The sequence below is a fragment of the Acanthopagrus latus genome, chromosome 21 (assembly GCF_904848185.1).
Source record: "Acanthopagrus latus isolate v.2019 chromosome 21, fAcaLat1.1, whole genome shotgun sequence".
Lineage (NCBI taxonomy): Eukaryota > Metazoa > Chordata > Actinopteri > Spariformes > Sparidae > Acanthopagrus > Acanthopagrus latus.
The window spans coordinates 27,860,295-27,885,248 of record NC_051059.1 but is presented as its reverse complement, the minus strand read 5'-3'; the positions used below and the strand labels follow the sequence as shown (position 1 = coordinate 27,885,248).

The 24,954-nt window shown below is 41.3% G+C and overlaps 1 protein-coding gene, 1 long non-coding RNA gene and 2 gene segments (V, D, J or C); all 4 read left to right on the top strand.

Annotated features, from left to right (window-relative positions):
* The first annotated feature begins 354 nt into the window (after window positions 1–354).
* On the top strand, window positions 355–2,459 carry LOC119011215 (piggyBac transposable element-derived protein 3-like). The gene is made up of 2 exons (XM_037084156.1): window positions 355–704; window positions 1,035–2,459. The coding sequence occupies exon 2, from the start codon at window positions 1,035–1,037 to the stop codon at window positions 2,457–2,459; it is 1,425 nt and encodes a 474-aa protein (XP_036940051.1). The 5' UTR covers window positions 355–704.
* Window positions 2,460–6,905: 4,446 nt separating this feature from the next.
* On the top strand, window positions 6,906–7,486 carry LOC119011749. The segment is given in 2 exon segments: window positions 6,906–7,004; window positions 7,093–7,486. Coding segments are annotated over 2 exon segments (432 nt in total).
* A 6,350-nt stretch (window positions 7,487–13,836) lies between these two features.
* LOC119011753 lies at window positions 13,837–14,727 on the top strand. The segment is given in 2 exon segments: window positions 13,837–14,055; window positions 14,168–14,727. Coding segments are annotated over 2 exon segments (402 nt in total).
* Window positions 14,728–15,462: 735 nt separating this feature from the next.
* Window positions 15,463–16,961, top strand: LOC119011754. Its single transcript, XR_005072266.1, has 3 exons — window positions 15,463–16,474; window positions 16,556–16,731; window positions 16,821–16,961. It is a non-coding gene; the product is annotated as an uncharacterized LOC119011754 (long non-coding RNA).
* The last annotated feature ends 7,993 nt before the right edge of the window (window positions 16,962–24,954 follow it).

The window sequence follows — 24,954 nt, the reverse complement described above, 5'->3', positions numbered from 1 at the left end:
GGCTCTAAGACGATAGTGTATAGTAAGAAGACAGGATGGGACAGGACCTGATGCTCCCCTGTAGACAAGTGTAGGAATGTGAAAGTGCAAGTGTCCCCATGACCAGGAGCCTTCATCAGTTCTGAGGTGGGCATCAGAGCTAAGCTACAGGAAGGGACACACACCAGAAGTTTAGGGCCAACTCAAGGTCATCTAAGTATAGAGAGACCATCCTGTCCACTTTAGCTGACATCAGCAAAGTTAAGTAACACACACAAGAGTTATTTCATAGGGGGTGTGAGGCAGACCCATCCTTCTTTTCTCCCATGGGATAGATGTAAAACATTTCTTTTTGCCACTGCTTTTAACTCAAGCAATTCAAGTCTTTGAACTGCATTATGACTCTGCCTCTACAGTCTTGTTTCTTTTAAAGCTTTTTCTATTTTAGCCGACTTGTTTTGATGTTTGTTTCTTAACCCTATAATGCCGTATGTATCATATTTGGTACATGAACTTCTGAGACCCATTGCATCACTATGATACATAAACTTTGCATATAACCCTTTTGTATACAATCTGATACTTGTCCTCTGCCCCCTGGTGGAAAAAAAATGTATTACAAGAATTCTGACATACGGTTTTTCCGAATTCAAAATGGCAGAATTTCATTAGTACCATGCTGATCATGCCAAGATCCAAGATACTGGTCATTTGATGCTTTTAAGGTGAGATTTTTCTTTACATATTCATCAATATTTTGAAATAAACACTTACTTTGTTCAAATAACTAAGAATTACTTAAAAATTAAAAAAATAGTTTGTAGTAATATCGAGTAGAAAATGTATGTATCAAATTTGATACAGTAGGTATTTTTTGGTAAAACCCTCAATCGTCATTGTTATATTTTTTCTGGATGTTATATAGATTATGTCTTTCATAGTCATTCATACAGAATTTTGATGGATCAAATACACATTTTATAAGTTGAGATTACATTTACAATAAATAATTTGACTCTAAACTGATAAATGTCCATGCTATGGCTAATTTGTAGATGGCTAAAAGGAAGTTCTCTACTGAAGATGTCCTGCGCTTCCTTGATGGGAATGTGAGCGAAATAGAGGACCTAATAGAGACAGAGGATGAAGTGGATGATAAGACTTGGACTCCCGGTGCTGAGCCTGGTGATGGCAGCTCGAGTAGTAGCAATGAAGGGGGTGAAAATATTGACCAGAGAACTGAAACTGAAGAAGCGGTTCCAACAGTGACACAGGCAACAAAGAGGCTTGGAAGAGGCAAAGTAAAACGTAAAGAGAAGAGGAAGAAGACACATACAGCTGAAAGTGATGACAGTACAAGCTCAGAAGTAGAGACTTCAACAGCAACACATACCAAAAGAGCAAAGAAATCTGCAAAAAAGAAAATGAAAAAGAGGGATTACAGATGGAGAAAGGTCGACTTTGAATCACCAGATGTTCAATTTAATGACAGTGCAGATGAAACCATTGAGGAAAGGTCTGAGTTTACACCATATATGTACTTCAAGCAATTCGTTACAAATGAAATGCTACAACTTGTTGTAGACCAAACAAACCTGTACAGTGTGCAGAAAGATGGAAAGTCAATCAACACAACTGTCAAAGAAATTGAGCAAGTTCTTGGTATGTACATGTTCATGGGTTTGGTGCAGATGCCCAATGTAAGAGCCTACTGGGAAATGGATACAAGGTACCCTAAAGTTGCAGATGTGATGTCACGGGACCGATTTCAGAAATTGCTAACACTGCTCCACTTTGAAGACAATCTCTGTGTCACTGAAGATGCAATGAAGGACAAAATATGGAAAGTCAGGCCATGGCTTGAAAAGCTTCGACAGCAATGCCTTCAAATACATCCTGAAGAAAATCACGCAGTCGACGAGATTATAGTTCCTTTCAAGGGGAAATCTCAGCTGAAAGTCTACATGCCAGGAAAACCCCACAAATGGGGGTTCAAAATGTGGGAACGTGCAGGACAAAGTGGATTCCTGTATGACTTTGACATCTGTCAAGGGCCAGCAGATCCAAAAAAGGAAAAGTCTGATGTTGGTGTGAGTGGAGACGTGGTTCTCAAATTGACATCAACCCTTCGCGCTGGAAAGAACTACAAAGTGTTTGCAGACAACTACTTCACATCACTTCCACTGCTGGAACAGCTGCGGGAGAGAGAGATTTACTATGTTGGCACCATCAGAATGAAGAGGGTAAAAAACTGCAAAATGATGGAGGAAAAAGACCTGAAAGCACAGGGAAGAGGGTCCATGGATCACAGAGTGAACCAAAATGGCATGATCATCGTCCGATGGTGTGACAACAAAGCTGTCAACCTGGTGTACTCTTTTGTCGGAATCACGCCCCAAAGTGTGGTGAAACGCTGGGATCGGAAGACGAAGAATTATCTCATGGTTCCCAGACCAGCCATCGTGGAGACCTACAACTGATTTATGGGTGGTGTGGATCTTCTGGATATGCTTTCTGCCCTGTACAAATACAGCCTGAAATCCCGACGATGGTACTTGCACATTTGGTGGCACAGTGTCACTGTGGCTCTGATCAATGCCTGGATCCTGTACCGCAGAGATTTGAAGGCACAAGGGCAGGAAAAAGATGCCATGCCCTTGAGGAGGTTTCAGGCCTCAGTTGGATCTTGCCTGATAAGCTCAGGAAAAGCAAGAGTCAAGCCACGTAGGCCACTGTCCTCGCCATCACATTCCCCATCACCACACTCCTCACCACCCCAGTTGCAAAGTCCACCACGGAAGAGGCAGGGGGGAAGTGTGCCTCCAGGTGTGAGGCAAGATGGAGTCGACCACTTCCCATCCTGGGCACAGCGACAAAGGTGCAAGCACTGCAGAGATTCTCCACACTTCACTCACATGTTCTGTGAAAAATGCAAAGTCCACCTGTGCCTTAACAAGGACAGAAACTGCTTCATTGCTTATCATTTGGCAAAGTAAAAGAAGAAGAGATTTTCTATGTGTGTTTAAACTGCTGTGTTCAGATATGCAGATGTTATAAAAAGACTGATGATTGAAATACTATGGATGTCCAGGACTCTTTAAGTTTGCATAGTTCTTGTTATTGCCAAAATGCCCATATTACCAAATACGATACAAAATTGCCTTAAATGCCTAATGTATCAAATATGATACAAACAAAATAATGTACTTAGGAATATTTTTTATTTATTTTTTTTTTACATTTTGTTTATGGGCCTAATAAAGACTTAATATTTTAAAAATTAGAATTTTCTGACCATTATTTCTTGGTTCAGGCATTATAGGGTTGTTTTAATGGTCTAAAATGCAATTTTGAATTTTCTTTAATGCAATTTTTGATGTCTTTTAAATGACAATTTTATGTCTTTCCATGTAATTTGTGTGTGCCTGTAAGGCACTTTGAGTTGCCATGTGTCTGAATTGTGCTATACAAATAAACTTGCCTTGCCTTACCTTTAATCTATCAAAGTAACCAATTAGGAGAAGTAGGCGTGTATGGAAAATAGATTTTAAAAAAGACCCCCACACCAGAGAAAAGGGGGGGTAATTGGTAGTATTTTGGCATTGCTTTTACCATAGATTTGAGAACACCAGACATGTGGCCACGCTCTGTTCAGACCTTGGCTTGAGATCTGTTTCAATAAAGATCGCTCTATTCTTCCACCCAGCCTGGCCTCCGCAGAATTCTTTTATCAACATACTACATGCTGACACCTTTGATGAAGACAGCCCAGAAACTACACTTCATATGAAGGTCCATAAACACTCCTGTGTTTGGAGCATATGAACAGAGGAGGAACACCTTCTGATACCTTCAGAAACTAACATTATATTATCATGTGTTGTCACACAAAAAATGTTTGTCAGATCACATAGATGTAAATCTTGGGTGTACATGGAGGACCAGACCCCTCGTCCTGGAACAAACGACCCCCCTCAGTATATCACTGTCAACACAACCAGCAGTGTTGTCAGGAGCAGTGTAGCGTTCCTCAGCAGGCAGAGTGATGGAGTGTTAGTTAGAGGAGTTAATGCACTACTGTTGGTGTCCAACTCAGGAGTTCATGGAGCTGAGCCTCCAAAGTTGATGTTAGATTTTCACCTGCACAGGTTTGAATTGTAAAAGAAGTTAAAGTGACAGGTTCATCACACCTGGATGTACTTTACCACAGGCATGACACCTCCACTGCTACAACTCCATCAGAAGGGAAACAAGGAAGGAAAAGACAAGAACAAAACAGAATCTTTCCACCTCCAGCTGATACAAACTGCTGCCTTCAGTCTGTTAACCAGGAGGAAGAAGAAGAGGTGAAAATACAGATCTAAGAGGAGACGGAGAGATTCAGGGAGGAGCTGAGCTGTTACTGAACTATAGAAGAGAGAGGAACTTCCATATTCAGCAGAGTTCAATACACAAACCACAAACATTACCTTTATTCAACATGCTGTCACTGGACTATTATGGGCTGTCTCTGATGTTTCTCTCTATTATAACAGGTATGTTACATTATGCTTTTATTATGTCAAGTTAAATTCTAATGTTTTCTGAAGGCAGTTCATTTCTTTTTAGTTCTTTTAACATAATATAAAAGTATTTATCTTCCTTTAGGTGTCAGCTGTGAAGAACTCAGTCCAGTCAAGAATGAAGAGTCCAGTTTAGAAGACAGCACTGTTACTCTGTCCTACACATACTCCAAACAAGCAACTGCCCAAGAAACTTTCTTCTGGTATCGACAATATCCAGGAAAACCACCAGAGTTCCTCATCTCTCACTATGGAACAGGAACACTATTATCTGATCCAGTCTCTAGACTGTCCTTCAACGTGAGTGATGATAAAACCAAAATGCATCTGCAGATCTCCTCTGCTGCAGTGACAGACTCTGCTGTGTACTACTGTGCTGTGAGGCCCACAGTGACAGGAAACACCAAAACTCTGTACGAAAACCTTTGGAGCAAAGACAACACAATACTCCACAACATCCACTAGAGGGAGTCACACACTGTTAAACTGCAGCAGGATGTGATGATACAGTCTGAAGTGTTTTCACTCATGATAAAATAAAAAAGGGAGACACAATCCTCATGTCATCAAACACTACATTAAATAACAAATGCACTGCAGTGTGTATTGTTCAAAGACATGTCACCATGTACAGAAGACAAGTTGAGGATTTTAACCATCAACCTTTTGACCTCCATTACCTCCTGAGCCACAGCTGCTCCAACTGAACTTTAGTTGAACTTTTTCTGGTATTGTAATGACATTAAGAACTAATATTGGACTTACTGTGAGCCCTCAGACTGGTAAATGAATGTACATTTCATTATGTCTCATTCTAAGCTCAGAGTGTCTCCTTAATGTCCTGTACTGAGGTATCAACCAGTTCTCCACATGTTGAGGCAGGACAGACTGGGGGACTTTTCACTTGTTGTTGCCCTGTGAAGCCCATCAGTGGATGTTGGACTGGACCAATAAACTAGACTTCCTGTCAACATCCAGGTGGTCTTTTCTTTGTTTGAGGGACAATTGGCAGTTAATTGCTTCTGTAAATGAAATATTTCAGACATGTGAGAAGGTGTTGAAACAACACAGAAGTAAAACATTTAACCAAAATAAGTTCTGAACATACAGATCATCAGATAATAACAGGATGATGCTGCTGGAGTAGATGAAGTTTCAAAAACATCTTATATGTTTCTGTGGTCTGATTCTGGCCGACCACTTGATGACTTTCTAACAGCTTTTAATCTGAGCTGTGTAGTTTCTGGGCTCTCTTCATCAAAGGTGTCGGCATGTAGTTTGATGATGAAAGAATTCTGTGGAGGCAAGGCTGGGTGGAATGATAGAGCAATCTTTACTGAAACAGATCTCAAGCCTGCGTCTGATCCAGAAGCGGCCGCTTCCTGGTATTGTCAAATCTATGGGAAAGAAATGCCAAAATGCTTCACCCTCTGCTCTTTCACAAATCCTATCAAACCACTGATCTTAGGAAATCTACTAATTACCACCTCACCCTCTCCACTCATGCAGGCCTATTTAAAGTCCCTTTTGTTGTACCTACCCACTTCTTCCAATTGGGCTGAGGGTCCATCTGTCGAATGGACTAGAAAAGGAGTTGGACTATCTACCTGCTCATCTCCCATAAACAACTAAATATGTTACTGTCACTCATTAGGTCTTGTATCCCATAACTGTACAAGTTTAGACATCTCCATCCATCTGACATGGGGGTCAAACTCTGTTTTATTCCTCCATAGTTGCCTTGTCTTCTGCTAACCTTTGACACACACACAGCTGAATACTGACTCCAGGGTCCCTTGGAGCTGTGAGTCCCACACTGTCTACATTCCTTAACTCACACAAAGTGAAGGAACAGGTTACATTTAAACTGAGTTGAGTTAAAGACCAGAATGTGTTGCAGTCCAGATGCCTCATCATGCAGTGATGGATGAGCTGATGATGAGGTGAACTTGTAGGTTCTGTGAATCAGCTGGTCTCACTTCTTCAGGATGATGAGTCCAGGGTCAGACAAGGTCTGTCTGAGTCCACAGAGGAGACACACAGTGTTCTCTGGTCTTATTGTGTTCAGTGACAGGCTGCAGAGTTGAGATGCATGGAGCCAAAAAGGTTTCAAAAGTTAACTAGATTAAAAAAAGAGGATATGTAATCCTGTAAATTAACACAACACAGGAACAAAGAGCCTTTTGATTAAACCATCAAAATATTGATGACAGAATTTAGTTTCTTATTATATTCCTGTGTTCAGTCCGCTACAATCATCATAAAGAACATTTGAAGTGAACAGATGAAATGTAAATGAGATGTAAATGTAGAGAGTTCCTCAACAGATGATACAGATGAAGGACCAATGATGTGAAGGCTCAGATCCATCAGAGTATCAATGTTCTTCCTCTCTCTCCTCCCCTCTCACTGCAGACATGAAACACTGGCTGAGAAACATCCTGATTCTGACTCTCTGGCTAGGTAACTCTTTAAACCTACTGATTGTTCTCCTTTAATCAATCATCTTTATTGATTCATCTCTTCCTCTGCATGTTCTCTTCTTCCTCAGAGTGTAAAGGAGCAGACAGAGTGATCCAGCCAACAGGAGATGTCATTGCTGCTGAAGGAGACACAGTCACACTGGACTGCACATTTGAGACCAGTGACCCAAATTATTATCTCTTCTGGTACAAACAGGATGGAAACAACAGCCCCAAATTCATGCTGAACCGTCCAAAGTTTGGTGCAGGGAACACAGAGAAGGAATATGAGGACAGATTTTCATCCACACTGGATTCCACCTCAAACTCAGTTCCTCTGAAGATCCAGAAGCTTCAGCTGTCTGACTCTGCTGTGTACTACTGTGCTCTGCAGCCCACAGTGACAGGAAACACCAAAACTCTGTACAAAAACCTTTGGAGCAAAGACAACACAATACTCCACAACATCCACTAGAGGGAGTCACACACTGTTAAACTTCAGCCGGATGTGATGATACAGTCTGGGATCACTTTAGTCTCAGACAGGATTGAGATGCAAAGCTTTAGAATTAAACCACTTACAACTTATTTACTCTGAACATTAAACCACATTTCACCAGGGTTACCATGACAGCACTGAAAATATTGATGATGTTGAAATCATATCTTGAAGATTTTTAACAATAATCAGCTATAAAACAACATAGATTGGAGGACTTCACTGTCAGGACGTCCTGCCTTGTCCCTGTGCCAAAGATGCCGTGTCCCTGTGGCTCCAAGGACTACAGACCTGTGGCACTGACCTCCCACATCATGAACACCCTGGATAGACTGGTGGTCTTGGAGCAGCTCTGGCCCTTGGTCAAACCACTCTCGGACCCCCTAGAGTTCGTCTGTAAGCCCCAACTTGGAGTTGAGGATGTCATCATCTACCTGCTCAACCATGTCTACACCCACCTGGACAAGCCAGTGAGCACTGTGAGAGTCATGTTTTTAGACTTCTCCAGTGCATTCAACACCATCTGTCTGGTTCTACTGGGTGAGAAACAACATTTTAGAGACGTATCAGTCTGGCTTTAGGACGAACCACAGTACTGAGACAGCCCTTTTAAAGATTTTAAACGACATCAGGTGCAACTTAGATAACCATAAACTCACAGTCTTGGTACTGCTGGATCTAACCGCTGCCTTCGATACAGAGTAGACCATCACATTTTATTAAACAGACTGAAGAACCTGGTCGGCCTCTCTGGTACTGTTCTTAACGGGTTCGTTTCTTACCTCACAGACCGACACTTCTTTGTAAGTATGGATACATGTTCCTCAGAAACCCACAAAATAAAGTGTGGGGTTCCCCAAGGGTCAATTTTAGGTCCAACTCTGTTTAATCTGTACATGCTTCCCCTTGGGGACGTCATCAGGAGGCATCAACTTTCATAGTTATGCTGACGATACGCAACTGTACATCGCTGTGTCTCCTGATGACACAGGGCCTATTGATGTCCTTTTTAACTGCTGTTACAGCCCCAAACTGAACACAACCAAAGACTCGAACAAAAAGAGGCCAGTAACATATAAAGGACGCCGACTCAAAACAGTCAAGATTAAATGTTCTTTATTTAACAAAAGAAAAAGGGCAAGAGTTCCTGGCCAAACTGAAAAAAAGAGAGAGGAGACCCCAGACCAGCCATGACCGTCGCATCTGGGGAATCCTCCCAACTAAAGCTGCCTAATCAACTACTAAACCTAGTTAAAGAAAGAAAACAAAAGATACGAAAACTGGACTACCAGGAACTCAAACCCAAATTAAAACAACAAAGCCCTGGCACTCTAACAGGCCAGGGAACTGAACCCAAACTCAAATCAACCACAAGGTAGAAACAAAACAGCAAAAGACTGTGAGGCCAGCGCAGCCTCCCTCCTCCTGCAACACACCTGTAATCAGAGAGAGAGAGAGAGAGAGCCGCCCTGATACTGCCTCCTTTTACCTGCTCAGGTGATTGCCCACACCTGAGCTCAGGAAGGCGGAGCAGGGCGGAGACAGGGGACACACACACACACAGGGCACTAACCTGGCCACACGTAACAACTGCATTTTAGATATCAAGACATGGATGGCAGAAAATTTCCTACAGCTCAACCAGGACAAAACAGAGGTTTTAATCATTGGTCCTGAAGGCCTGAAAGAGAAATCTTTACCAAAGTTAAAGGATTTTAAACCATCACAATCTGTAAAAAATCTGGGTGTGATTTTTGACTCTGAGCTCAGTTTTATTCCACACATCAAAAATATAACAAAGACAGGTTTTTACCATCTTAAGAATATAGCCAGAGTCTCTCTCAGGCCAGCACGGAGGTGCTGATGCATGCTTTTATCTCTTGTCGTTTAGACTATTGTAATGCTCTGCTCTCTGGCCTTCCCAAAAAGAGCATTTCGAATCTACAATTATAACAAAACTCAGCTGCACGAGTGCTGACGAGGACCAGAGGGCGGGAGCACATTACACCGGTTTTAAAGTCACTTCATTGGCTCCCCGTGCATTTCAGGATTGATTTTAAGGTTCTTTTACTAGTTTTTAAATGTCTTAACGGTCTTGGGCCTTCTTATTTATCTGACCTGCTTTTAGTCTATCAGCCCCCGCGGACCCTGAGGTCCTCCGGCACCGGCCTTTTAACCACCACAGGTTAGTTCAACAAAGCACAGGGAGGCTTTCAGTTGTTATGGGCCCCGACTGTGGAACAGCCTGCCAGAGAGCCTCAGGGTCGCAGAGACTGTAGAGGTTTTTAAAAAGAGGCTCAAGACCCACCTTTTTAACCAGGCTTTTAATTGAAATTTAAATTCTTCTTAATTCCTTTATGCCGTACTAATCAGAGCACTTTTATTTATTTATTTACTTATTCATTCATTTATTTACTTATTCATTTAAATCCTTTTTATTTTATTTTATTTTATTTTATTTACCTATTTATTTATTTTTTCTTTTACTGTTTTAATCTCTCATATTTTAACCTTTAGTCCCTTGTGCTTTTAGCCTTTATACTTTTATGTTTTAGTCCCTCGTGTTTTCAGCTTCTATGCTTTTTGCCTTATTTTACTGTTTTAGTCTGTCAGTTTTTAATCTCCAGTGTTTCCTCCTGGGGGCCTGCCGGGCTGGGGGTGGTCTCTGGTCTGGCTGCGGGGGGTGCTGTCCCATGGACGGCTCCGGCCCGGGTGACCAGAGGGCTCTGCACCTTGGTGTGGGGCCTCCTGTCTGCCCGGGTTGGGGTGGTCTCTGTGGTGGTGCTCCCTGCGGCCTTGGACCAGGATCTCTCCCGGTGTGGCTGGCTCCCCAAAGGTAGCTTCCTCCATACACCAGGTCTCGCTGTCCAGCCATGTCTCTTTAGTGACAGCTACTGTATGGGTGTGTATGAGTGTGAGTGTGTGTATGAGTGTGTATGTCTCTGTCCATGTCTGAAGGGGGGGGAGGGTTTGGGTTCTTTTATCTTCTCCTAACTTTATTTTGCTGTTTCTATTTTTCTGCTGTTGTTTGTTTATTTCTGTGAGGCACTTTGAGCTACTTTTTTCTGTATGAAAAGCGCCATATAAAGAAAGATTGATTGATTGATTAATTGGTTGATTGATAATATTCAATAACTTTATATTCAACAGGATCAAAGACATTCATCGGTGGGTAGAAGAACGTCTGTCAAACTAAGAGACATTGTGTGATTTTGGTGTATGATCAGAAACTAGAGCTGACCTCAAGTCAGTATTCAGACACTCAGTCTGTTTAACCTGAAGAAGAGCTGCTTGATATTCAGCTCTCCCTGCTGACACTTAAAGAGATCATGTTTCTAGAGACTGAACAGAAACGAGTCTGGAGAGAGAAATTCATGTTTCACAGTTGGGATTTCTGATAAAGAAGCCTCCATTTTCAAAAGACGTGTGATTAATTAATTCCAGCATGTGTTTCACATGTTTGACTCATCAAACACACAAAACACTGGTTTGTATCCAACATGAGTGAAACATGAGTTACATGATGGTGACTGAAGCATCAGTGACATTTCAGATTTTAAGGTAGAGCAAATGTAACAGATGGATCGAATACAGATCTACAAGGAGGAGAGAAGCCATGTTATTTATCGTTATTAAAAAAATTATCCCTGATAATCATTATTATTACTGACAGCCAATTTTAACCCCAAACTTTCTATTGATGTTGCATGAAGCACTACATCTGGTGCCCCGAGTGAGGCGACATACAACATGTATCTGTGAATGTTACCAGTCACAATATGAAATTTGTACATTAATGAAATAATGTTTTCTCTACTTTAGGAGTGTAGAATAAATCCCTCTCGTCTATGCAAAGCCTGAGACGATGATCCAATCTAGAAACCATCACAGCTACGTTTCTGTAATTCATTCCAGTAATCAAGGAATCAAACACACCGAAGAAAACTTCCCAGCTCCAGCTGTTACAAACTGCTGCCTTCAGTCTGTTAACCAGGAGGAAGAAGAAGAGGTGAAAATACAGATCTAAGAGGAGACGGAGAGATTCAGGGAGGAGCTGAGCTGTTACTGAACTATAGAAGAGAGAGGAACTTCCATATTCAGCAGAGTTCAAAACACAAACCACAAACATTACCTTTATTCAACATGCTGTCACTGGACTATTATGGGCTGTTTCTGATGTTTCTCACTATTATAACAGGTAAGTTACATTATGCTTTTATTCTGTCAAGTTCAATTCTAATGTTTTCTGAAGGCAGTTCATTTCTTTTTAGTTCTTTTAACATAATATAAAAGTATTTATCTTCCTTCAGGTGTCAGCTGTGAAGAACTCAGTCCAGTCAAGAATGAAGAGTCCAGTTTAGAAGACAGCACTGTTACTCTGTCCTACACATACTCCAAACAAGCAACTGCCCAAGAAACTTTCTTCTGGTATCGACAATATCCAGGAAAACCACCAGAGTTCCTAATTTCTCACTCTGGAACAGGAACACCAATATCTGATCCAGTCTCTAGACTGTCCTTCAACATGAGTGATGATAAAACCAGAATGTATCTGCAGATCTCCTCTGCTGCAGTGACAGACTCTGCTGTGTACTACTGTGCTGTGAGGCCCACAGTGACAGGAAACACCAAAACTCTGTACAAAAACCTTTGGAGCAAAGACAACACAATACTCCACAACATCCACTAGAGGGAGTCACACACTGTTAAACTGCAGCAGGATGTGATGATACAGTCTGGAGTGTTTTCACTCATGATAAAATAAAAAAGGCAGACACAATCCTCATGTCATCAAACAGTACATTAAATAACAAATGCACTGCAGTGTGTATTGTTCAAAGACATGTCACCATGTACAGAAGACAAGTTGAGGATTTTAACCATCAACCTTTTGACCTCCATCACCTCCTGAGCCACAGCTGCTCCAACTGAACTTTAGTTGAACTTTTTCTGGTATTGTAATGACATTAAGAACTAATATTGGACTTACTGTGAGCCCTCAGACTGGTAAATGAATGTACATTTCATTATGTCTCATTCTAAGCTCAGAGTGTCTCCTTAATGTCCTGTACTGAGGTATCAACCAGTTCTCCAGATGTTGAGGCAGGACAGACTGGGGGACTTTTCACTTGTTGTTGGCCTGTGAAGCCCATCAGTGGATGTTGGACTGGACCAATAAACTAGACTTCCTGTCAACATCCAAGTGGTCTTTTCTTTGTTTGAAGGACAATTGACAGTTAATTGCTTCTGTAAATGAAATATTTCAGACGTGAGAAGGTGTTGAAACAGCACAGAAGTAAAACATTTAACCAAAATAAGTACTGAACATACAGATCATCAGATAATAACTGGATGATGCTGCTGGAGTAGATAAAGTTTCAAAAAGATCTTATATGTTTCTGTGGTCTGATTCTGGCCGACCACTTGATGACTTTCTAACAGCTTTTAATCTGAGCTGTGTAGTTTCTGGGCTCTCTTCATCAAAGGTGTCGGCATGTAGTAAGTTGATAAAGGAATCTCCGGAGGCAAGGCTGGGTGGAATGATAGAGCAATCTTTATTGAAACAGATCTCAAGCCTGCGTCTGATCCAGAAGCGGCCGCTTGCTGGTATTCTCAAATCTATGACAAAAGCAATGCCAAAATGCTTCGCCCTCTGTCCTTTCAGAAGTCCTATCGAGCCTTCGATCTTGGAAATCTACAAAGTACCACCATCCTTCTCTGCTTCTGCGGCCTATTTTATAGTCTTTTCACTTGCACCTTACTATTTTGTCTAATTGGTCACTTTGGTGGAGCGAGGGTCCATCTATAGTAGAAAGAGAAGTTGACCTGCCTCCTTCTTCTGTACATAATCTAACTCCACTGACATCACTCTGTTGAGCTTATAGCCTCAAGTGGACAAGATTTCATCATTTAGCTAAACCTCCTAATGCAAACACAGAGCTGACTACTGGCTCCAAGGCCCCTGAACATGTTAACAGCACACGGCCACATTTATTACCTCTCCATAAGGAAAAACAAACTGTTGCAGTTAAGTCTTAAATCATAATGTGTAACTGTGTAGACACCTCAGCTGCAAAAGGTTTCTGTCCTGACTGGTGGGGAAACTGGAGAGTCTCAAAAGAGTTTGATTTGAAGATCACTCACTGTAACCTTTAACAAGAAATGTCATATTCAGCAGAGGTTGTCTGACTGTTAGTGCTTGAGATCATATGGACAAGATGATTTCTCTGTGTACATGAACCACATGCACTGTAGTCATGAAGAGGATTTTATGTGTCCAACGTGAGAGAAACATGATTTATATGATGTTCACTGCAGCAAGTGTCATTTCAGAGCTAAACATTGAGGAAGTGAAGAGAGAGGAGACAGAATACAGATCTAAGAGGAGACGGAGAGATTCAGGGAGGAGCTGAGCTGTTACTGAACTATAGAAGAGAGAGGAACTTCCATATTCAGCAGAGTTCAATACACAAACCACAAACATTACCTTTATTCAACATGCTGTCACTGGACTATTATGGGCTGTCTCTGATGTTTCTCTCTATTATAACAGGTATGTTACATTATGCTTTAATTCTGTCAAGTTAAATTCTAATATTTTCTGAAGGCAGTTCATTTCTTTTGAGTTCTTTTAACATAATATGGAAGTATTTTTCTTCCTTTAGGTGTCAGTTGTGAAGAACTCAGTCCAGTCAAGAATGAAGAGTCCAGTTTAGAAGACAGCACTGTTACTCTGTCCTACACATACTCCAAACAAGCAACTGCTGGAGATCAGTTTTACTGGTATCAACAATATCCAGGAAAACCTCCAGAGTTCCTCATCTCTCACACTGGAACAGGAACACCAATATCTGATCGAGTCTCTAGACTGTCCTTCAACGTGAGTGATGATAAAACCAAAATGCATCTGCAGATCTCCTCTGCTGCAGTGACAGACTCTGCTGTGTACTACTGTGCTGTGAGGCCCACAGTGACAGGAAACACCAAAACTCTGTACAAAAACACAAGCTGACACACTGACAAGCTGCTGGAAGCCTTTTTTCTTCCTCACTGTTGTTCTGAACTTTTTACCTCCACTAGAGGGCGACATCATCCAGTAGGCGGTGCACTACTTCTGCTCTGTGTTCAACCATTCTGTCAATAATAACTGCTGCTGTGAAGAGAACAACTCTCACACTGAATGTTGAACAGCAGCTAGTTTCTCCTGTTCATTTAAACCTTGTTGCAGAGATGGAACATCGGCTGTGGATTATTCTTGCTGCTCTGTTCTGTGGTGAGACACAAAACACAACAAGTTGACTTTTAAGACTGTTTTATAACATTTAACTGAGCTGTGACTGATTGTGTTTCTCATAACACATGAAATTAGATTTGATCATCTTTGTTTGCATCTTGTGCATAACTCATATATTTTAATCTGACATCAGACAGCAGTCAGTGAAAATCACAACTATTCTACATGTCTGTGTGTCTGACTCTCTGGCTAGGTAACTCTTTAAACCTACTGATTGTTCTCCTTTAATCAATCATCTTTATTGATTCATCTCTTCCTCTGCATGTTCTCTTCTTCCTCAGAGTGTAAAGGAGCAGACAGAGTGATCCAGCCAACAGGAGATGTCATTGCTGCTGAAGGAGACACAGTTACACTGGACTGCACATTTGAGACCAGTGACCCAGGTCCAACTTTGTTCTGGTACAAACAGGATGGAAACAACAGCCCCAAATTCATACTGAACCGTCCTAAGTTTGGTGAGGGGAACACAGAAAAGGAATATGAGGAGAGATTTTCATCCAAAGTGAATTCCACCTCAAACTCAGTTCCTCTGAAGATCCAGAAGCTTCAGCTGTCTGACTCTGCTGTGTACTACTGTGCTGTGAGGCCCACAGTGACAGGAAACACCAAAACTCTGTACAAAAACCTTTGGAGCAAAGACAACACAATACTCCACAACATCCACTAGAGGGAGTCACACACTGTTAAACTGCAGCTGGATGTGATGATACAATCTGGGATTGTATAGAAGGCGGGAAAAACTGCTGCTTTTACTACTGCTATTGGTTGTGCTTTAACATCATGAGTGAGATGGGAAGTCACCCAACACATCCATGTGTATTTTATGTATGCGTCGTCAAAAATGAAGAAATTACTACAACTTAGAAAGTGTGGACCATCTGCTGTTGATGTTGATGTTATACAGAGCTGTGACATCATGACCATGTCAGTAAATTGAAGATAAATAAAGACTTGGATTATCCCATGGGAATGTGTCAGTAGTAAAATTCTGTAGTATACAGAGGGATCTGGATGGTAACACATTCTGATCTACTCAGTTTAGAGTCAACGGTGACTAATTGGTTTTCCTTGTGTGAGTGAAGGTCAAGGAGTTGGTTTCTACCTGTGAGTGTGTCAAAAGTTAGCAGGCAGCCAGACCACCATGAAGTACTAAAACTGAGTTTGACCTGCACGGCAAATGGTGGGAGATGCCTAAAAGTTGATGTTCCCGTAGAAAGATAGGGAACCCATTTGGGTCATTTTGGGGACAAGACCTAAAGTTGACCGCAGCCAAGTTAGATGAGTTATGGGAGGTGAGCAGGGAGACATTTGAACTCCTCTTTTATTCGATTGGATAATTTACCAAAGTGACCAACTAGAAGAAGTGGGTGTACTGTAGTTGTAGGTGTACTTTTAGGATTCCTAAGATCAAAGGCTCAACAGGACTTCTGAAAGGACAGAGGGCGAAGCATTTTGGCATTGCTTTTGCCATAGATTTGAGAATACCAGCAAGCGGCCGCTTCTGGATCAGACGCAGGCTTGAGATCTGTTTCAGTAAAGATTGCTCTATCATTCCACCCAGCCTTGCCTCCACACAGAATCCTTTTATCATCAAACTACATGCTGACACCTTTGAGGAAGAGAGCCCAGGAACTACAATACAGTTGTCAGATTTCAATTCATCAGACAGTTGATTGATGTGAGTGAATTTTCTGCAGATTCCTCCTTCAGTGTGACCGTCTTGGATGATGATGACTCAGCATCACTGTCATTTCTCCAGCTTCCATCAGCCTGAATGTAAACAGACCACAGCAAGAGGAGGAGCTACACAACTGAATATGAAAGGCTTCATTTTAGAAGTGAAGAGCTGCTGTGTTCTCTCTGTTCTTCATTCACTACAGCTGAAGATAATGCAGCTCTTTTTAATCTGGATGATGATCTTCATGTTTCATGCTGGTAAGTCAACTTTAATCAAGTTTTTCTTTGACTAAACTCACTGTAAAGAAATACAAATGTCACAGTGAAATATATGTTTGTTCTTTCAGGATCCTCTGAGGATTTAGTGAAACCATTTAAAGATGTAATGCTGGCTGTGGAAGGAGACACTGTGACTCTCTCCTGCAACTATTCAGGCTCTGCTGACTACATCTACTGGTATCAACAGAAGTCCAGTTCATCTCCACAGTTTCTCATGACAGAATATTCAGAGAAAACAGAGAAGTTGTCTGTTTCACATGACAAGAACAGAAAGGAGTTTCATCTGCAGATCTCCTCTGCTGCAGTGACAGACTCTGCTGTGTACTACTGTGCTCTGCAGCCCACAGTGACAGGAAACACCAAAACTCTGTACAAAAACCTTTGGAGCAAAGACAACACAATACTCCACAACATCCACTAGAGGGAGTCACACACCATGAACCCATTACAGTCTGAGCCAGTGTCACTGGACTGATGACAAATACAACAAAACATCAACCAATAAAGATTCCACACAGAGCTGCTGTGACAACAGACAGAAATGGATTGGTTGAGTTGAGGTGAATAAATAAAGTGAAGAGCTGATTGGCCCCGCCCATTTAGCCTCAACTCAACCAATGACATCATTCCTTCCTCACTGTGCTGCAGTGGAAGAACACTGCTCATCTGCTGTCTGTCTGGCTTTAAGAAATCCAAAGACATGTTGCTTTACTTCTTTTTACTCTTCTGTCACTTTACAGGTGAGTTTTGGAACACAACAGGAATTTAAGTTGTGTTGAACCTGCTGCATTAACCACATATACACAACCTGGATTTCATCACTTTTCTCATGTCTTTGCTCTGACAGAGTCAATGCTGCTCATGTTTTCATCAGATTGACAACATGGATGTTGATTGAATGATATTGTTTGTATGTGACTGTGAAGGAGCACAGAGTAACACTGTACACTTGATATTTTCCACTGTCTTCTCCTCTCAGCCTCATGAACAATGTTAGTCTAATGGCTTCATTTTCTACACTTTTTCCAGGACTAATAGCTGGAGACAGCATCTCTCCTGTAAAAGATGAAGTCAGTGGAAGAGAAGGACAATCTGTCACACTCAGATGTCAATATGAGACAAGTTACACATATGTTTATCTTTACTGGTACAGACATCATTCTGACCTTCAGGCTCCTCAGTTTATACTCAGGAAAGGAGAGGGATCATACAGAGGTCAGGAGTATATTCCCAACAATCGATTTCAGTCTCAAACATCAGATACATCAACCAGCCTGACCATCAGAGAGCTAACCCTGGCAGACACAGCTCTCTACTACTGTGCTCTAGAAACACAGTGATACAAAGTGTAGAAGAGGCTGTACAAAAACCTGAACACAGATATCTGACTACTCTTCAAAGAGGAGGGAAGTGGTATTCAAACCACAGCTTCATATCAGATGGATTCTGCTAATTCCTGTTTTATCACAGTCACTGTGGTTACAGCTGCTAATCAAACACTGTGGGAGGATTCACATGAGCAGCAAATCCACATCAATGACAAACCAACTGGATGAAGCTTCAAACACCAGAACATTTGAAAACTAAAGACTTAGTTACAGTCTTCTTCATGTCTTCTGTGTTTTGGTCTGGACCCAGATGTTCTCCAGTTAATCCTGTAAACTAATAATTTGATGGTTTTCAAGACCTCCTTTGGATTTTTGGAATACAAGAGTACATTTATTTTTTAATTACTGCTGTAATCTGTTCCTGACTTATGTGTGCTGGTCCACACAGAGTCACGTTCATGAAGCAGTTCAGGGCTCAGCTGTAAACATTATCATCAGGTCCTTAAAGTCTAATTTTGCAGAGGGGGATGAGTTTGTTTACAATATCTTAAAGGTTCTATGAAAGTAATTCCAGGTCAGCTCAACATCATATAAACAGGCTGTTCCCTCCATATTAAAATGATACACATAATGTAAAAAATCCTGCTCAACATCTTCATACTATGTTTTCAACAACACAAGACTTTTATGAATTTTTGGATCTCACACAACTGTTATCACACAATGATCATTTTGTAAACATTTAGAATCTAATCTTGTGGGGGAATCAATTAATCATGTGAGATTTAGAGGATCACATTTTACTTTCAATGCCTCAGATGCAGACATTAGCCAGTCCCAGCTCAAGTCACCAAACAACCATATTTAATTGTAGTTTAGTTGAGACAGAAGTTTAATAAGAGCAGACAGTGAGTTCTGAGGGACAGATGGAGGCCAATAACATCCCACCAGCAGAACATGATGATTTTCAGCAAATATCCCAATTCTGTACAGATTCTTTAAGCTCAATTTCAGATAACACAGTATCAGGTGTAATCAAATTTATCCAGATCTTAAACATTTGAGAGAATAAGCTTCTGACACTGATGTCAATAACCCCAAGACCAGATCTAGATTCAAAATCTGCAGGTGTGAGGCATTGTGCAGGAGTAACAGCACCTGGATTTGTCCCAAAATGTCCTGAGAACAAAATCAATAATAATATGATAACTTTGTACTTGATGTTACTGCCTTTTACATCAGTCAGCAGACTGGTGGTTAATACATTTCAGGTAAATGATGTGGCAGGAATATTAAAATGTTCCTTCAGCACAAGGAGACAATAGCAGTGAAGAGACTCCTCAACTATAATCAGCCATTTTGACCACAGACATCACAACCCTCAGCTCAGATAAGAGCATTCAAGTACTTTTGCAGCCGTCACTGTGAGAAAAGTTAGACTGACATATTTAGCTGTTCACTCTCTGCAGTACTGTTTATCCTGTGGAACCATCACACCATCCCAGACCCATGGGGGGTCCCAGGAAAACCACAGAGTGATATATAATACCAAACAATGACTAGCCTCATAGTAAAAGAGGGGATCTCTGTAATTCTGCTCAGGAAGGGAGGGTAAGCAGGCATCAAGCAATATCATACAAAGAAAGACATCCACAGTTTATCCACTCTGGAAAAAAGGCCCAGCAGACTCACAGCAAGTTGACAGAAATCCACCAACGTCCAGCAGCACAGGAGATCCACCAGACCAGTTCATCAGTTAGACACAGGCCCAATAAAACCAGACAATCCAGCATTCAATTCAGTGGCTGACATGCTTCACATGTCTGCTGACTCTGCACAAATCCACCCAGAAAAAGTCAGTGACGAAAGTTAAAATCCACAGGGAAAATCCAAATTCCACTTAAAACATATGAAGACCTCTTGGACACCAGTGGGCCTGCTGAGCTACAACGCCATAAAAACAAAATCCAATAGCAGGAGTAAGTATGTGGTTACAGATCTACACAGAAATAGCAGAATAGTTACAGTTCTGGCAGTGTACCACCTAGAACACATGTACACTGATGCTCTGTCTCTCTTAGGTGCTGTAACCCAGCAGGTGGATTTCAGGTAGGCCCAGTCCTCAAACAGTCCAGATTTAGAGTTCAGTGGTGATCCAGTAACATCCAGAGAAGATTGTTTCATCTGGTGATCCCACACTGAAGAGATGTTGTTCATTCACTCGGGTCAAAATGTCACATAAAAAACATAAAAACATAAAACTCAGACATCAGACACTGACACACAAACAGTGGACTGACCTGGCGGCCATCTTGGATTGGATTGATTGACAGCAGCAGCAACAGAAAACAAAGGGCTTCACCTCAGTTTACATCAAACATGTTGTCAGGAAGAGTCGTGCATCATGTGCAGGTGTGTAGACCTCTGAATAATTCTCCTCTTACAATGTGTTAATCTGTGCACACAGTTTATCAATCACAGGGGTTTCATATCAATATATTCTTTTCAACCACGTGACCCATAAGACTGAGGAGGCTCTTTGAATATATCACACAAACAGTTAGACTTTGTGTTCAGTGTGCAGATGCTGATGGTCAGTCAGTTGTTTCTCTCCAGATTGATGTGAGTGAATTTTCTGCAGATTCCTCCTTCAGTGTGACCGTCTTGGATGATGATGACTCAGCATCACTGTCATTTCTCCAGCTTCCATCAGCCTGAATGTAAACAGACCACAGCAAGAGGAGGAGCTACACAACTGAATATGAAAGGCTTCATTTTAGAAGTGAAGAGCTGCTGTGTTCTCTCTGTTCTTCAGTCACTACAGCTGAAGATAATGCAGCTCTTTTTAATCTGGATGATGATCTTCATGTTTCATGCTGGTAAGTCAACTTTAATCAAGTTTTTATTTGATTAAACTCACTGTAAAGAAATACAAATGTGACAGTGAAATATATGTTTGTTCTTTCAGGATCCTCTGAGGATTCAGTGAAACCATTTAAAGATGTAATGCTGGCTGTGGAAGGAGACACTGTGACTCTCTCCTGCAACTATTCAGGCTCTGCTGACTACATCTACTGGTATCAACAGAAGTCCAGTTCATCTCCACAGTTTCTCATCGGAGATCTTTCAGACAAAACAGAGAAGTTGTCTGTTTTACATGACAGAAACAGAAAGGAGTTTCATCTGCAGATCTCCTCTGCTGCAGTGACAGACTCTGCTGTGTACTACTGTGCTGTGAGGCCCACAGTGACAGGAAACACCAAAACTCTGTACAAAAACCTTTGGAGCAAAGACAACACAATACTCCACAACATCCACTAGAGGGAGTCACACACTGTTAAACTGCAGCAGGATGTTAATATGATGTGTACAATGTTTGGACTCACAATCTCACAAACACAAAAGAGTTGAACTGATGAGTTCCATGTGTGAGAACATTGCATTACATGACAGTTTGGTCCAGAAGACAAATAGCAGGATAAAATAATCAGTGATTCCTTTACTGACACATGATGTGTGTCTCTGGATGCCAACTGTGTTCTTAAGTAGCACATCATTGTTGATCTAATATTTAATATCTTTATATTCAACAAGTACAAAGACATTCATCAGTGGGTAGAAGAACGTCTGTCAAACTAAGAGACATTGTGTGATTTTGGTGTATGATCAGAAACTAGAGCTGACCTAAAGTCAGTATTCAGACACTCAGTCTGTTTAACCTGAAGAAGAGCTGCTTGATATTCAGCTCTCCCTGCTGACACTTAAAGAGATCATGTTTGTAGATACTGAACAGAAACGAGTCTGGAGAGAGAAATTCATGTTTCACAGTTGGGATTTCTTATAAAGAAGCCTCCATTTTCAAAAGACGTGTGATTAATTGATTCCAGCATGTGTTTCACATGTTTGACTCATCAAACACACAAAACACTGGTTTGTATCCAACATGAGTGAAACATGAGTTACATGATGGTGACTGAAGCATCAGTGACATTTCAGATTTTTTTTTTTTTTTTAACAGTTTTAGAAAACAGTTAATACAGGACTATATACAGAAACAATTGGTGGGGGAGGTCCCTGCCGCCGCCGACATAAAAATATACATTTCTTATCAGGCAGATCAAATGATTAGGGTACAACATAATATTGCCAGTGAGATCAAATAAAGTCTGCTCTCATGGGGGTAATGTAGGAGATCCATTTGTTCCAAATTTGGTAAAATTCGTTCTTTTGGATTCTTATTTGGTAGTTCAATTTTACCATTCTAAATATCTCCAAAGTAATTCCAATCCAGTTGTCTAAGGTGGGCTGAGTCGGACTTAACCATCTCCTTGTAATTGTCTTTTTACTTGCCACCAGGAGTATCTGCAGCAGCTTTATCTCTCTCTTACTTTTCAAAAAAGGAACATAACCCAAGTACAGTGCATCAAAACTCAGGGGTATTTGAGTGTTAAAGACAGTGCTTAATGTAGACTGGACATCCCTCCAGAAGACTACTAACTTGGGACAGTCCCAGAAGATATGGTAGTGGTTGACAGCAATCGAGCCACAATTCCTCCAGCATGGCATAGTTGCACCTTTATACCTCTCCTGGTGCGGTGTCTTGAAATAGCTTATGATATTCTTCCAGCAATGCTCTCTCCAGTCCATAGAGCTAGATGTTGACCACTGGAAGGACCAGATATTACTCCAGGCCTCCTCGGAAAGCTTGATCGCTGATTCCCCTTCCCATTTATCTTTAATGTATAGGGTGTTATTATTACTGGAGTAGGAAAGAGCTTTATACAGTTTTGAAATAGATTTAGAGGGGAACATGGTCATGCCATTTTTCAGAATGTGGAAGAATGCTAATTCAACATCTGAAAGGTCAGTTAGTTTACATTCATGATCGATATAAGAACGTAGTTGCAGGTATCTATGGAATTCGTTCCGTGCCAAGCCATGTTTGTCTCTCAAAGTATCAAAGCTGCACACAGTGTTTTTTTGCGTAAGTGATATGAATGCTGTGAGACCATACGTTGACCACAATTTGAATCTGGAGTCGTGTCTGTTGGGAAGGAAATCTGAGTCATAAGCAAACTATCTGAATATCCTCAACATTTTATCTATCCCACTGATATTGACCACCCTCTGCCAAACCTGCAGCGTATGGGTCAACCAAGAGTTACCCAACTTAACCACCCTGTCTATTAGGCCCTTATCCGCTATTACTGCTTGAATTGGGAACTGTATCGGTAATTTGGACTCTAGCTCCTCCCATTTGGCTGTATATGTTGCATTACTCCAGAATAGAAGGGGAGCAATTTGTGCAGCATAGTAGTAATTCCTTAGGCAGGGGAGGCCCAGCCCTCCCCTTTCCTTGGGAAGTTGAAGAGTGGCAAATTTAATTCTTGGTTTCCAACCCAGCCAGATAAATCTGGAGATCCATTTATCCCACTCCCTGAATTGGTTTTCACTCACTTCAACAGGCAAATTCCTAAAAAGATAAAGTAGGCGTGGTAACACATTCATTTTGATTGCACTAATTCTAGCACTAAGGCCCAGGAAAGGGATCAGGCTCCATCTATGTAAATCGTTCTTTACAATAGAGGATATTGGCTCATAGTTTGCCCGGAAGAGCCCGAGAGGTCCCTGGTCAGAATTATCCCTAGATATTTGATTTTCTCGTTTTCCCAATTTAGCTTAAATTTGTCACTGAGAGCCGCAGGGGCTGTATAATTAAGTGTCATCACCTGGGTTTTTGAGATGTTGACTTTATAGCCCGAAAGCTTACCAAAATCACTCAGAGACGACATCAGTTCCCTGAAAGATCTCTCTGGCTCCCCCAGGCACACCAGTACGTCATCAGCAAACATCGCTACCTTGTGTTCAACTCCTGAGAGAGCAATACCCTTGATATTTTTGTTTTGTCTTATTAATTGACCTAGAGCCTCTATAAATAAGTTGAAGAGGAGAGGTGAAACTGCACAGCCCTGTCTACAGCCACGTTTCAGGGTAAAGGCCCCAGAAAGATCACCATTGATCTTGATACGGGCTGAGGGTCTATCGTATAGGGCCTGAATTGTTCTGATAAACTTGTCATGAAATCCAAACTTCCCCATCACCTTGTACAGGAAAGCCCATCTGACTGAGTCGAAAGCCTTCTCAGCATCCAGGCTTCCGACAGTTGCTTGAATTTTGTCGTTTTGTATATATGTCCTAGGATATGTAGTATTCTTCTGATGTTATCGGTTGTTTGTCTGTGATGAATAAAACCACTCTGGTCTAGATTAATGAGGTTAGGCAGCAGCTTCTCCAATCTGCGGGCAAGAATAGAAGTGAATAGTTTATAATCTAAATTTAAGACGCTAATTGGTCGATAATTCCCACATTCCTGTCTATCTTTCCCTTCTTTTGGGATAACTGAGATAGTAGCCTCCCTCCAAGAGGGCGGAACTCCTCCCCCCAGCAAGACGTAATTAAATGTCTTAAGCAATGTAGGGACTAGTTCTGCCCTTAGGATACGATACCATTGGGAATTGTATCCATCCGGCCCAATCCTGTGTTGAAATTGGCTTAATCAAATGCTCATTTTCAGATTCTGATATTAAAGGTAAGTCTAGACTGCTGAGAAAGGTATCAATGCAATGCTCCTCAGAAGCATCAGGTTGTGAATATAGATCCCTGTAGAAGACCTCAAAGCATTCCTGAATCCTCTCCAATTTGGATTCTATTGCATTAGTTTTAGGGTTCTTAATTTTATAGATAGTGCTTTCCTCCTGTTGTTTCCGTAGTTTGTATGCCAAATACTTAGTTGATTTCCCTCCGATCTCATAATATTTCTGCCTTAGGAAATTTAGATTCCTCTGAGCCTCCTGTGTGTATATATCATTGATTT

What these genes read in the sequence shown, in the direction of transcription:
- LOC119011215 (XM_037084156.1), top strand. Translation starts at nt 1,035, where the DNA reads ATGGCTAAAAGGAAGTTCTCTACTGAAGATGTCCTGCGCTTCCTTGAT.